At 46.7% G+C, this 14,332-nt stretch overlaps 1 protein-coding gene across 1 annotated transcript in view; it reads right to left on the minus strand.

Annotated features, from left to right (window-relative positions):
• The window catches only part of LOC311145307 (cytoplasmic dynein 1 heavy chain 1), a 56,192-nt gene that overhangs the window by 1,675 nt on the left and 40,185 nt on the right, over positions 1-14,332 (minus strand). Inside the window, exons 53-72 of the mRNA XM_084181541.1 lie at positions 13,800-14,015; positions 12,991-13,203; positions 12,486-12,613; positions 10,724-10,877; positions 10,109-10,406; positions 9,628-9,881; positions 9,239-9,373; positions 8,985-9,079; positions 8,630-8,804; positions 8,310-8,385; positions 7,873-8,033; positions 6,930-7,041; positions 6,638-6,822; positions 6,192-6,305; positions 5,489-5,659; positions 4,921-5,138; positions 3,405-3,508; positions 890-1,104; positions 418-571; positions 3-145 (exon numbers count right to left, since the gene is read on the minus strand). Of these exons, the coding sequence (XP_084037667.1) occupies positions 3-145; positions 418-571; positions 890-1,104; positions 3,405-3,508; positions 4,921-5,138; positions 5,489-5,659; positions 6,192-6,305; positions 6,638-6,822; positions 6,930-7,041; positions 7,873-8,033; positions 8,310-8,385; positions 8,630-8,804; positions 8,985-9,079; positions 9,239-9,373; positions 9,628-9,881; positions 10,109-10,406; positions 10,724-10,877; positions 12,486-12,613; positions 12,991-13,203; positions 13,800-14,015 (3,321 nt within the window). The remainder of the gene's footprint in view (positions 1-2; positions 146-417; positions 572-889; positions 1,105-3,404; positions 3,509-4,920; positions 5,139-5,488; positions 5,660-6,191; positions 6,306-6,637; positions 6,823-6,929; positions 7,042-7,872; positions 8,034-8,309; positions 8,386-8,629; positions 8,805-8,984; positions 9,080-9,238; positions 9,374-9,627; positions 9,882-10,108; positions 10,407-10,723; positions 10,878-12,485; positions 12,614-12,990; positions 13,204-13,799; positions 14,016-14,332) is intronic.

Genomic DNA, 14,332 nt, shown 5'->3' on the forward strand with positions numbered 1-14,332 from the left:
ACCTTGAGTTCCTTAGCGCCCCCGCTGGCGGCTCCCTGGGAGATAGCCTGCAGCTGTTTGACACGCTCGCTGAAGTCGGCCACCCACTGGATGACAGTCATGGAGGCGGGCACGGTGTAGCGGCACCAGCTACGGGGCAGGATACCTGGAGACACACACCGTTAGCACTGGGACACCTTGCAGAGACAATATGCCAAATCCTAACTCGAGTTGCACGAGTTTAACTTTTGACCCTTAAGTAAATCATCCATTGATGTCAACGGAAGACTTGTATGAAAATGAAAGTGGATCTTAAATTAGGATTTGGGCCATTGACTATTACCGTAATCCTACCATACTCGCACACATTGTCACTATGTAACCATATTAGATGTAATGGTAAAACTAAAGACGATCTTGTGTAGAGAATGAGAGGACCTTTGACGAGGTCGTTGATGAGGGTGCGCAGGTCGTTGGTCTGTTTCTTCTTGCCCTCGCACACCTGCACCACATCAGTCAGGTCCTGACGCACCTCCTGAAGCATGCGGGCGCCCATCTTCACCTCGCGCTCAAAGAAACGGAACAGGGGGTCCTGTGTGTGTGTGTGTTGGGGATTAAATATATATACACGTTTGTTAAACAAGATATTTTCACCTGTATAGTCCTTGAAGACACCCACAGTGTGTGAATTGGATATCAGAAGTCAGATCCATATTATGAGTTTAATTCACATTAAATCAGGTTCGGGATAGATTCATAATTTACTGCATAAAGAAAAAGCATTATGTAAGAGATTGTGTGTGTATGTTGGAAATATAAGTGTCAAAGTGTCATCAGAACACTCTTCCAACCTTAGCCCATCAGATCCCAGGCATCACACTGACCAGATGAGACGTTGCCGGGACGTTACCTTGATGTTCTCCACGGTGCGTTTGAGGTGGTTGACCACCTGCGGGATGAGCGTCAGCCAGTTGGTGGCGGTGGTGAGCAGCGTGCGCATCCAGGCGGGCTGGGCCTCGGCTGAGGTGGACGCCGTGCGCTCGCGCTTCGTCTCCTTCTCGTAGGCCAGGTCATCCTCATCCTCCAGCATCTGCATTTTCAGCATCTTACCCATCATGTCAGTGCCTGAAGCAGCCCAGCAAGGGGTGAGGAGGGGGAGGGGTGGGGAGGGGGAGGGGAGAAGGAGGAGGGAGAGGGGTGGAGGAGGTGTAGGGAGAGTTGTGGGGGAGGGAGAGGGGTGGTGGGGGAGGGTGGGGGAGGGAGAGGGGTGGTGGGGGAGGGTGGGGGAGGGAGAGGGGTGGTGGGGGAGGGAGGGGGAGGGAGAGGGGTGGTGGGGGAGGGAGGGGGGGTGGTGGGGGAGGGAGGGGGGGTGGTGGGGGAGGGAGGGGGGGTGGTGGGAGAGGAGACAAGCCCGGGGGAGGAGGAGGAGTGGGGGAAGAAGATATCAACGGTGGACCAAGAACATAGCCTTGTACTGCGACATCGAAATGTTAAAGGTTGTTGTGTTAATAAAGGGTTGTTGTGTTTCACAATCAAAAACAAGGGATTACAACATAAAGTCATAAAACAAATTACATCTGACAAAAACAAGGGTAAGTCAATACCAATACTAATAAAATGGAGGGAGACCATGCAATATTTCTTAAAGGAGGACATATAGAAGTGAATAAAGTTTCTGGGGCTCTGTGAGAAAAATCAGTTGTAACCAAAGAGGGATAGAGGGATAGATGGAGGGGATGAGAATGGATTGAGGGATGGATGGATGGAAGGATGGATGCATCAACAGCTGGGAGTTGGAACTGGCAGCCAAGCGAGACATGATGAATGTGAAATACAGCTGCTGGAGGGTGAGAACACCCCCCCCCCCCCCCTGACAGAACACCCCCATTCACATGGGTAAGGCTACCACACGGAGGTTTTAACACTGGAACTGATTTGAGGAACGGCACAAGGAGAGGAAAGGGTCCTAGGGCCTAAATATAAACCATCATTACAACCGAGTTAGTGGAAGCAGTGAGAGAATATGCTCTGCATCAATGGTAGTCATCAGGGAATAAAACTAACACCCGCCAAATGCGGTTAGATAGATTTAGGTATTGGTGGGTAAGAATGCCCATTTTACCAGCCACGTTGACGGGTGGTCAACAAGTAGGAGCACTTGTGCGAGTTGCGATTTACTGCAGTAGCTGTTTTCAAAAGTTTCTGCTGTTTTGTTTCATAGCTGCTAATCGCACAAAGAAATAGGAATCCTACATCCAGCCTCAGCAACACTGCCTGGCAGAACTGTGTGCTCTGAGTGAAGTACTGATAGATTCATTTCTGGAGGCGCTGTGCACAGGCATAAAGGTTGGTCTAATTTACTTAAAACGAAAAGTCTACTGAAGTGAGACTTTTTCTTCGTGTTTCTTGGCTATTTACATTGTTTTGTTCACAAGCTCGGTTGTTTTTCAACGTTAGTTTGAGTCTGCTGCTTCAACTGATAGTGAAGAGACCCACGCCCTAGTCAGATCACAAATCTCACACACAGACATGACTCGAGTGGCCCCGTTACCACGGTAACCCCCAGCTCTTAAAAGGGGCAGCTGAATATTTTGTCTCATCTGATATTTTGGTTTAAAAAAAACTCAGGTCACAGGAATTTTTATGAAATTTAGCAATATACCACATTACTTTTTACTAATACATTTCTTGTTTTCGAAACATTACAAAGCATGGTCATCCGTTTATTTTTATATTTGTTAATGTAATTATGGCGACAATGTTTTTTGGCCTGGTACAAAATCTGAGTGGCTGGTAGATTTTATTCATCTACCTGCCACAGTGGCTGGTGGACCAAAAAGTTTATTTTATGCCCTGGTAGTCATTCCTCTAGTTCAGGGGTAGGCAACCCTGTTCCTGGAGTGCCACAGGTACCGCAGGATTTTGTTCCAACTTGGAACCACACAATACCAACGGAGGTAATTGATCAGTTCAGTGATTTCCTCAATTCAACACACCTGGTCTTCCAGGTGCCATGAAGTGCCTGCGGTTTCTCCAGGACCAGGGTTGCCTACCCCTGCTCTAGTTAGATGAGAATATGCTCTGCACCAATGGTAGCCATTTCTCTAGTTAGAGAATATGCTCTGCACCAATGGTAGCCATTTCTCTAGTTAGAGAATATGCTCTGCACCAATGGTAGCCATTTCTCTAGTTAGAGAATATGCTCTGCACCAATGGTAGCCATTTCTCTAGTTAGAGAATATGCTCTGCACCAATGGTAGCCATTTCTCTAGTTAGATGAGAATGAGGCCTGTGGAAATAAGATATGTTACAACAGATATGGAGAGAGGAGAAACCAAAGATGAGTGATGCGTTTCGGCACTCTCCTCGCTGCATAAAGGATCCCACAGACAGCCAGGGCCAACCAACTGCAGCCAATAGCATACCCTGAGTGGTGAGCAGGACCTTCTCAGCGTTGCTGGGCAGGCCCAGCCAGGACGGGGTCTGGGTGTCTGGCAGCATTTCCACCCAGTGCATGAACTCCTCACGCCTGGAAACAAAGACAGAACAGTGTTACTGAGAGGAGAGACAGAACAGTGTTACTGAGAGCAGAGACAGAACAGTGTTACTGAGAGCAGAGACAGAACAGTGTTACTGAGAGGAGACAGAACAGTGTTACTGAGAGAGCAGAGACAGAACAGTGTTACTGAGAGAGCAGAGACAGAACAGTGTTACTGAGAGAGCAGAGACAGAACAGTGTTACTGAGAGAGCAGAGACAGAACAGTGTTACTGAGAGAGCAGAGACAGAACAGTGTTACTGAGAGAGCAGAGACAGAACAGTGTTACTGAGAGGAGACAGAACAGTGTTACTGAGAGAGCAGAGACAGAACAGTGTTACTGAGAAGAGAGACAGAACAGTGTTACTGAGAGGAGAGACAGAACAGTGTTACTGAGAGAGCAGAGACAGAACAGTGTTACTGAGAGAGGAGAGAGAATGGTAGAAAATCACCTGAAATGTAACCATTCCTAAATGTGTGCATTTCAGAAGAATGCAAAGGTTTCCCCTTAATTTCTTTATGACAAACATTTTGCTGAGGAGAATTGATCACAATATAACATAGTTTTTGTATGTACTGTACTCAGTTTTCATACATACACAAAAAATATATAAAACGCAACATGCAACAATTTCAAAGATTTCACTGAGTTACAGTTCATAGAAGGAAATCAGTCAATTGAAATACATTAATTAGGCCATAATCTATGGATTTCACATGACTGGGCAGGGGCACAGTCAGAATACGTTTTTCCCACAAAAGGGCTTTATGACAGAAATACTCCTGAGAACTCCCCCCACCCCACCCCTCAAACGATCCCGCAGGTGAAGAAGCTGGATGTGGCGGTCCTGGGATGGCATAGTTACACGTGGTCTGCGGTTATGAGACCAGTTGGATGTACTGCCAAATTCTCTAAAATGATGTTGGAGGCGGCTTATGGTAGAGAAATGAACATTCAATTCTCTGGCAACAGCTCTGTTGGACATTTCTGCAGTCAGCATGCCAATTGCACGCTCCCTCAAAACTTGAGAAATCTGTGGCATTGTGTTGTGTGACAAAACTGCACATTTTAGAGTAGCCTTTTACTGTCCCCAGCACAAGGTGCACCTGTGTAATGATCATGCTGTTTAATCCGTTTCTTGATGCGCCACACCTGTCAGGTGGATGGATTATCTTGGTAAAGGAGAAATGCTCACTAACAGGGATGTAAACACATTTGTCCACAAACTTTGCGAGAAATACGCTTTTTGTGCGAATGGAACATTTCTGGGATCTTTTATTTCAACTCATGAAAAATGGGACCAACACTTTACATGTTGCGTTTATATATTTTTGTTCAGTATACATTTAATGACACTAAATTAAAACTACCACCCCCCCCAACCCCCAAGGCTGGCCACTGACCGGATGCCATCGGGCATCTTGATGTCCTTGTGACCGTCCACCTTGAAGGCCAACTTGAACTCTGAGTCGAAGCTGCCCGTGGTGAAGATGCGATCCAGGAAGGTGTTGAGCAGCCGCTGGTCAAACTCGTTGTCGATGCGGCCGCCGTAGATGGACTGGGCCATCAGGGTCTTCAGGGCCGCCCAGGGGATCTTGTCTGGGGAGATGTTCTGACGGCCCTGGGGGTGTGGAAGAAGAGGGGAAAGGAAGGTTACCACCATTGAGATACATATAATATCTGTTCTGATTCTGTTCTCACCACGCCCATCCAACTTAGCTTAGAGGCTAGCCATTCTAGGAGTCATTTTTAGTTTTTATTGAGTGACCGCCAACTTCATTCCTAATTGCAATAATGTATATATTTGTGTGAATTGCATAAAAGAAGTCAGATCCGTATAATGAGTTTCATTCACATGAAATCAGGTTCGGGATAGATTCATCATCTAATGCAAGAGACATTCTGCATACAGAAAGAACCCTATATAAGAGACAACAGTGTGTGTGTGTATTTTATGTGTGTGTGACTGACCTTAGCGGTGTCGTCCAGCCAGGTGTCCACGGTGTCGCAGGCCGAGCGCAAGTCCGACTCTCCGAACTCGTACTTCTTGGACCAGCCCAGCGGTGCATAGCGCAGGCGCTCCTGGATGACGGCGTGGAACCAGGCCAGCAGGAAGTAGAGACGGGCACGCTCGTTGGGTGCCTGCAGAGGATGATGGGTAGAAGAGGTTTGTTTAAAAGGGGCAATCTGCAGTTCAAACAATCAAGTGGCCCCCCCCACCACTTTTTTGGTAGATAGGTGAGGAATGGGGCTGGAGGTCTCAAATTCAGACAGAGCTATGCATGCAAGGACTGACCATTCACAATATCAAAATGATTGTTTTAACCATGCTGTTTCGAGGCTATACAATGTTAGTTTACAATGACATTGTTTACAAACAATGGAGTAAAAACAAGCTTCTATATTGTGGGTTCTGATGAGGTAGGACACATGAAATAAGCTCATTAGGCCTTTCTAAGTTATATTCTTAAAGAATCTATGGGTATATATATCATTAAAAGTCCAAAAAATGAATATCGCAATTGCAGATTGACCCTTTTAAATAATCAAGGTAAAAAATAATTCATTCATCCAAGTTTACGGAGGAAGAAGGTGTGTGAGAGATGAACAGAGAGGCATAGGAGAGAACGAGAGAATCAGTATATATATATATATATATAGTGGTGTGGGTCACCTTGCACATGCGAGCCACAGGGATGCTGCTGAAGGTCCTCAGCATGTTGGCCTTAACCCCAGGAGGAGGCTCAAACACAAAGATACGTCCTGCACGCAGCAGGTTCACTGGCACCTGAGAGGAGAAGAGAATAAAACATTTGTCCATCTCTCAATAGTCAAGACATTCATAACTGTGCCACATGGTGGGAAAAAGCTTGGGGTTAACCAATCACAGTGCTAACACTTCAAGTAACAATGTGGACATTTTTCAAATCAGTGTTTTTTTGTGTTTTTTTGTTTTTTAAATCAACAATTGAACGTGCTTGAACCTTCTTCAGAAATCACTTCGTAGCTCTTTCATTAAGTTTACTGTTATGTGTTAATGGTCCTCAATACTGAGTGTAAAACACTGTCATAGTCGCCATGTTCTTTATTTTTCTAAGGAACTTGAATGTGGAATGTGACCTTGGGGTTGATCTCCATGGTGAGGAAGAGGCGGAAGCTGGCGTGGGGCTGCATGGAGTGGAGCTTCTTCTCCAGCTGCATCAGCCAACCAGGAGCCAGGTGCACGTTCTCCAGCATCACCCACCTGCCGGACTTGACGGCGGTGTTGATGTCGCGGTCGGCCTTGTTGAAGCCCTCAGCAGAACCTGAGGAGAGAGAAGAGGAACCAGGTTTCTAAGATGCCAGTTTCATCCTTACTCCTCCTGGGCTGTTTACAAACGGAACTGACTGAATTTAAATAAAATTGACCTACCGATGGAGATGGAGGTGATGTGTTTGTTTTCCTCGGCTGCCAGGTCCCGGACCAGGCCGCTGGCGTCGTACCCGGGCACGGAGCACATCAGAACTGGGGTACTGGGTTTCACCTAGGTGGGTAGGATAACAAGCCGTTGTTTCAGGAGGAGATGAGCAGTTGGAATACGCAAATGGTACCGTATTTTCCACACTATAAGGCGCACCGGATTATAAGGCGCACCTTCAATGAATGGCCTATTTTAGAACTGTTTTCATATATATAGGGCGCACCGGATTATAAGGCGCATAGAATAGAAGATACTGCAGTCAAACGTTTGACTGGGGTTGCGTTATGCATCCACTAGATGGAGCTGTGCTAAAGGGAATGTCAACAAAACAGTCAGATAAAGTCAAACTTTATTAAGCGTTCTGACAACAATTTTGGGGTCTTTATACACACACACACAAGTGGTGTGGGACTGTGAGTAAGCACAGTACCGGTGTTTACTGACTACGGTAGCCGTAATGCTGCAAGCGGTGCGGCTTTGTAGTTTACCAGTCGTACTGAAACATTTCATTATTATTAAATTGTTTTTATTGGTTTTTCATACTGAAACATTTTGACAGAGCGCCTTGAGCGCCGTGTGCAACCAGTATGGATCAACCAATTAACCAATTGATCCATATATAAGGCGCTCCGGATTATAAGGCGCACTGTCGTTTTTTGAGAAAATTAAAGGCTTTTAAGTGCGCCTTATAGTGCGGAAAATACGGTACTTAGAACAGTATTGGCAAGGTTGTTCAATGAGCAGAACATACACTTTTGCTAGTAACCCTTTAACATACTGTACAAATAACAACACACTATATCTGAGATGATTGTCGATTCAGGGATGTCCAGACTTCGGTACCATAGACATGAAATGACTACAATGGTAGATTCTATTTATATTGTCTGTTACCTCGCTCTCCACGATGTTGCCCAGGTCCAGGGGTTGCTCGATGATGGCCATGAAGGTGTCTCCCAGGACCTTGGATACAAAGATGTGGGCCATGGCCAGCATGCGGTCCGGACGGAAGGCTTGGATCAGCAGCAGCTGGTGCACTGCCTGACCGATGGAGGCTGTCGAGGACAGACAAATACATTTTTGAGATCGACTACATTGCAGTCGGACTGCACAGAATCACTGTAAGACTCTTTCCACTTTACCGCCACCACTGTAAAGCACAAGCACTCCAACTTCCTATTTTCTGTACATTCATTTGGTATTTTTATGCAAATTCTATCAAGAGTATAATTGGGATCTCGACAATGCATAGCAGCCTCCTAAACTTGGCTTCACGGGTTCCCACGCTTCCCCAAAGTAAAACACATTACAACACTGATTGAAATACTCACTTGACTGTTTCTCCTCTGTCCACAGGTAGGGCACGGATAGCTCAGGGGAGTTGCTCTCAATCCACATGAAGAATTGCTTCAATTATCGAAAAAAAAAAGCCATGTCAACCTCAATGACAACTTAATTTTCCTTTCTTACGCTCTTTTCTTCAAAATAATTATTGTTATGCTCTTCTGTTTAACGGTTTAGTAAAGAGTCGGTTTACAAACGGTTTAGTAAAGAGTCGGTTTACAAACGGTTTAGTAAAGAGCTTCACATTGCAAAAGTCATTTTCTTCCCCTCCCTCCCTCCCTCCCTCCCTCCCTGCCAAGTTTCTCACCTCATCAGCCTCCACCTTGGAGACCAGGTCCTTGAAGGCAGGGAGTCGGCTGAGGATGATCATGGCCTCACACTGCTCCGTGGTCAGGCCTTTCACCTTAGGCACCGCTGTGCCCTTCAGCACCATCTCCGCGCCGCGCAGGAAGTGCTGGAACTCTGCGTCGTAGGACGGCTCGCTGAGGGCAACAGGAACTGGTCATCAATAAGATGCATGGGCTGCGGCACACTGTCCACACTAGCATACCACTTAGAATGCATCCTCAATGCATGTTTGTAGTGTAGATATTGGAACCGAACCATGGACCTTATCCTTCACATTATAACCAGGAATGTGTAGAAAGTTCAAAGTTCATTACCTGGTCATGCCTTTCAGGTTGATCCTGGCTAAGAGCATTGCGAAGGTGATGTGATCCTGGTTACACATTCCTCTGGCCACTCTGTTGAACGCCCCCTGAAACGAGACAATCGGATTGTTGATTTTGCACAAAAAAAAAAACATTGATTTGAGATCTATGAAGAAAATCTCCAGTTCTAGATGTTCTAGAAGGTGTTCTAGATGTGAGGTTTTAGACATTCTAGGTTCTAGAGGGTGTTTGAGATGTGCGGTTACCTGGAAGAGGTCCTTGGTGATGTGGGTGAGGCGCTGGGTGTGGTCGCTAACACTCTTGAGGTTAGCGTTCTCATACAGGACTGTGTGGTAGATGTCCAGGAAGAAGTGCAGCGAGTACTGGTACAGGAAGTGGATCTGGAGACGGACATGAAGTCATCAACACAGCAGGCTGGAATGGGTTCGCTACACTACGTCTTGGTTCTGTACTAGAAGGTTTTGAAGAGGGTCACCACCATAGAAACAGAACCAGAAGAGACTTGCATAGCAGCAGTCAGATCCGTATAGGAGTTTCATTCACATGAACTCAGGTTTGGGATAGATTCATCATTTAATGCAAGAGACCGTCGGCACACAGGAGAATCTTTATAAGAGCCACAGTGTGTCTATACCTGGTTCAGGGCCTCCATGGTGAAGTAGATGGAGCTGCAGGCCGAGGAGAGGGACAGGTACTGCTGCGACACCGCCTCCACCTCGGCCATCACAATGTCCGTCTCCTCCACCTTCCTGGTCACCTCCGCCGCCTCCTTCTTCAGGTTCTCCAGGGTGGTGATGATGGTGTCGTCGTCCAGGATACGACCCTTGACCTCGTTCAGGGCCTGCAGCAGAGACTTCTCCAGTTGGCGCAGACGCACCTGGAACTCACCTGGTGGAGGGAGGGAAGATTAATGCTTCCATATTTGAAGGATAAAATAGGACAAAGAGAAGAGAGTAAGATACTTTTGTGTGCATTTCATATCAGCAGTCAGATCCGTATATGAGTTTCATTCACATTAAATCAGGTTCGGTATAGATTCATCATTTATTGCAAGAGACTGTCGGCACACAGAGCGAGCCTTGCGTAAGCGAGGTCATTGTGCTCGCGCGTCTCACCCTGCAGTTTGAGGAGGTCGGAGCGCTTCTCGTCCACGTCGGGCCTCTCTGCCTTCAGCACCTCGTTGAGACACTGGCTCTGCAGACTGCTGCGTGTCACCGTGAAGTTGACAAAGGTCACACGAGAACACAGGTCTGGAGGGAACTCCACCGTGGGGTCGCGTGTGGAGAGGAAGATGACGAAGGACGGGGACAAGTCAATGTCCTGGTCGCCAAGGGTGATGAGCACCCGTCCGCCGGTCCTGCGCACCTCTCTGTTGAGCACCGGGTTCAGGATGGGATCGTAGCTCTCTACATCCTGGGGGGAGACATTACCATTAGTTACATGGAAGCAAAATTGTTTTTCCAATTGAACAAAGGTCGGCAAGCCCAACAGTTATCTTGGAACCCAGAACCAAATGTTGCATTCGCTAGCTAGCTACTGGACCTAACGTTTACGTTAAAGCTTCTGTTAAATATAGTAACATTTATGTTACCGGTCTCAAGGGAGATTATGTCTACTGCAGCAGCAGTTGAGCACTACAATGTATTCAGATTAAAAGCATGTGTTACATGCTATTGTAGAGGTACACATGGTCTGGAACATGCTGGATAGACCGAGAAGTCTGTTCTGACCTGCACAAGCAGAGGGTTTCCGAAACGCAGAGCGCTCTCCAGGTTCTTCCGGAAGGCGTCATCCAGGAAGCTGGTCCTGGTGATCTTGCGATCCTTGTACTCGTTCATGATGAACTCTGTGGCCTGGCCGGACGGGTCGATGATCAGGGGATACCTGGGAAAAGGCAAAGTTTTGTTTTTTATTAGGATCTCATTTAGCCCAAAGAAAGGGCTAGCTTTCCAGGAGTCTTTAAAAACACAGTCTATCCATCACACTATTGGATGCACTGTGGAACTAGGATAGGCATTCATTATACAAACATTTAAATGGTAAAGTTTTGTATCTCCCGACAGGATCCGCAGTGAGGCGTTCAGCCTTCAATACAGGTTTATGATAGAACTACCACCCTCTACCCCTCAGTGTTGGTCATGTAGGATACTCCAGGTTTATGATAGAACTACCACCCCTCTACCCCTCAGTGTTGGTCATGTAGGATACTCCAGGTTTATGATAGAACTACCACCCTCTACCCCTCAGTGTTGGTCATGTAGGATACTCCAGGTTTATGATAGAACTACCACCCTCTACCCCTCAGTGTTGGTCATGTAGGATACTCCAGGTTTATGATAGAACTACCACCCTCTACCTCTCAGTGTTGGTCATGTAGGATACTCCAGGTTTATGATAGAACTACCACCCTCTACCCCTCAGTGTTGGTCATGTAGGATACTCCAGGTTTATGATAGAACTACCACCCTCTACCCCTCAGTGTTGGTCATGTAGGATACTCCAGGTTTATGATAGAACTACCACCCCTCTACCCCTCAGTGTTGGTCATGTAGGATACTCCAGGTTTATGATAGAACTACCACCCTCTACCCCTCAGTGTTGGTCATGTAGGATACTCCAGGTTTATGATAGAACTACCACCCTCTACCCCTCAGTGTTGGTCATGTAGGATACTCCAGGTTTATGATAGAACTACCACCCTCTACCCCTCAGTGTTGGTCATGTAGGATACTCCAGGTTTATGATAGAACTACCACCCTCTACCCCTCAGTGTTGGTCATGTAGGATACTCCAGGTTTATGATAGAACTACCACCCCTCTACCCCTCAGTGTTGGTCATGTAGGATACTCCAGGTTTATGATAGAACTACCACCCTCTACCTCTCAGTGTTGGTCATGTAGGATACTCCAGGTTTATGATAGAACTACCACCCTCTACCTCTCAGTGTTGGTCATGTAGGATACTCCAGGTTTATGATAGAACTACCACCCTCTACCCCTCAGTGTTGGTCATGTAGGATACTCCAGGTTTATGATAGAACTACCACCCTCTACCTCTCAGTGTTGGTCATGTAGGATACTCCAGGTTTATGATAGAACTACCACCCTCTACCTCTCAGTGTTGGTCATGTAGGATACTCCAGGTTTATGATAGAACTACCACCCTCTACCTCTCAGTGTTGGTCATGTAGGATACTCCAGGTTTATGATAGAACTACCACCCTCTACCCCTCAGTGTTGGTCATGTAGGATACTCCAGGTTTATGATAGAACTACCACCCTCTACCTCTCAGTGTTGGTCATGTAGGATACTCCAGGTTTATGATAGAACTACCACCCTCTACCCCTCAGTGTTGGTCATGTAGGATACTCCAGGTTTATGATAGAACTACCACCCTCTACCCCTCAGTGTTGGTCATGTAGGATACTCCAGTTCCTAGATGGGGGAGAAGAGATGATGGATGATATTGTGATTCGGATGGACACACTCACCTGTTGAACCTCTTGAGCATGATGGCGTTCTCGGTGCAGAGGTCGTCCGCCGGGAGGGAGTTGGCCTGCCAGCGCAGCCTCTCGTCCGCATTGGACAGGTACTCAGTCCTGGCGATGTCCGTACGGAACTAGTAGGAGAGACAGATCTGCTTAGCCATACAAAATTGAGTCTAGAACATTACAAAGAAAAAAATACTGCCTTGAGTTACAGACGACTGCCAGAGTTGGTGTTAAAGTCTGGGTTTCGAACTTGGGTTGTCCATGCGACTCAAGACAGTTAGCCGTCTGAACTAAAGCCTAGGAAATAGTCATGGGAGCCAAAACAATTCTCCACATCTCCGGCAAGGTCATTTATCATTAGGGCCAGTATTTTTAACCCTCATCACGTGATCTGACCTAGAAAAACTCATGACCCCTCCCTACTCATCATGTAAACTAAAGCCTAGTGCTGAGAACTACCCTCGTTACATGAGCCGCTGAACAACCCCCCCCCCCCCCCCAGTACCTGAATGTTGGCCTGCTGCAGGTGGTGCGACCAGGTGGTGAAGAGGTTCTGTCTCATCTGCTGCTCGAAGTAGCCTGCGTAGGCAATGAAGGCTGCCGACAGCAGGCAGTCCCCGGCGATGGTAGCCATCTGGTTCTTGAACGTCTCGCTGGACTTCTCCCAGCGCTCGCTCTCGGCAGACAGGCTCTTGAGCAGGGCTGTGCTGCGGTTCACCTGCACTCACAGAAGACGTTCATATTTAACAATGATGGATTGATACAGCGCTTTTCCACCTGGTCTTCAATTGCTTTACATTGGAATGGAGCTCTAAACTGAAAAGACTCATCCCCTAGGGCTATACAGTGCATTTGGAAAGAAATCAGATCCCTTCACTTTTTCCAAATTTTGTTACGGTACAGCCTTATTCTAAAATTGATTAAATACATTGTTTTCCTCATCAATTGACACACAATACCCCATAATGACAAAGCAAAAACAGGTTTTTAGATTTTCTTAGCAAATTATATTTAAAAAAAACAGAAACATCACATTTACACTGTATACTATTGTCAAGTCTAGGGCATTGACTTTCAGAGTTTTCATAGATGAGATGCAAGCCTTGTTCATTGAAAAAGCACTCCTTGCTCTAAAACGCATTTCCTAAATCTCTTGCTAATTCCTAAGGTTATGGAGATGGCAAAATGGTATCTCTTGCTAATTCCTAAGGTCATGGAAATGTTGAAATGGTATCTCTTGCTAAAGTTATGGAGATGGTGAAATGGTTTAGTTTATTAGGAATGGTTGTTTTATGGGCGGATGGACTTCCCTACCTTCGCCTCGACGGCGGCCAGATCGGCCTTAATGGCCTGGGCCTCAGAGATGAGTACGGCGTACTCCTCCTTGTAGCGGGCGATGCTGGACTCCAGGTCGTGGATCATCTGCTCCACCTCCTCCGCCTTGGACTTATTGTCCATGGCATCGTCCTCCAGCTTCTGCAGCTCGTTCCTCAGCGGCTCCACGCGCTTCAACATGTCAGCGTAGTTCAGCTAGAAGAGGGGGAAGAGACGGGTCAATAATTGCAGGTTATAAGTAGGGCGCAGAGTTTTTACACGTGGTAAGAAATAATTTACTCCTGGCACTCACTAGACATTGGGTGAATCTCAAATCTTTCCTCTCTCCAAATCTCCTCGAAATGCATCGGAAGAGAAGATCCAAGATTCCTCCTCTATGACCTTCTCCTCCAATTAGTTTTGAGAAGGAGACGAGGAGAGAGGACGCAAGGAATCGAGGAAAGACTTTAGATTCACCCTTAAACCGTTCCCAGTATAAGGTCAGTGGCCGGTGGTTTCCTTACCTGAGCGAT

This window comes from Coregonus lavaretus, assembly GCF_964263955.1.
Source record: "Coregonus lavaretus genome assembly, chromosome: 18".
Classification (NCBI taxonomy): domain Eukaryota; kingdom Metazoa; phylum Chordata; class Actinopteri; order Salmoniformes; family Salmonidae; genus Coregonus; species Coregonus lavaretus.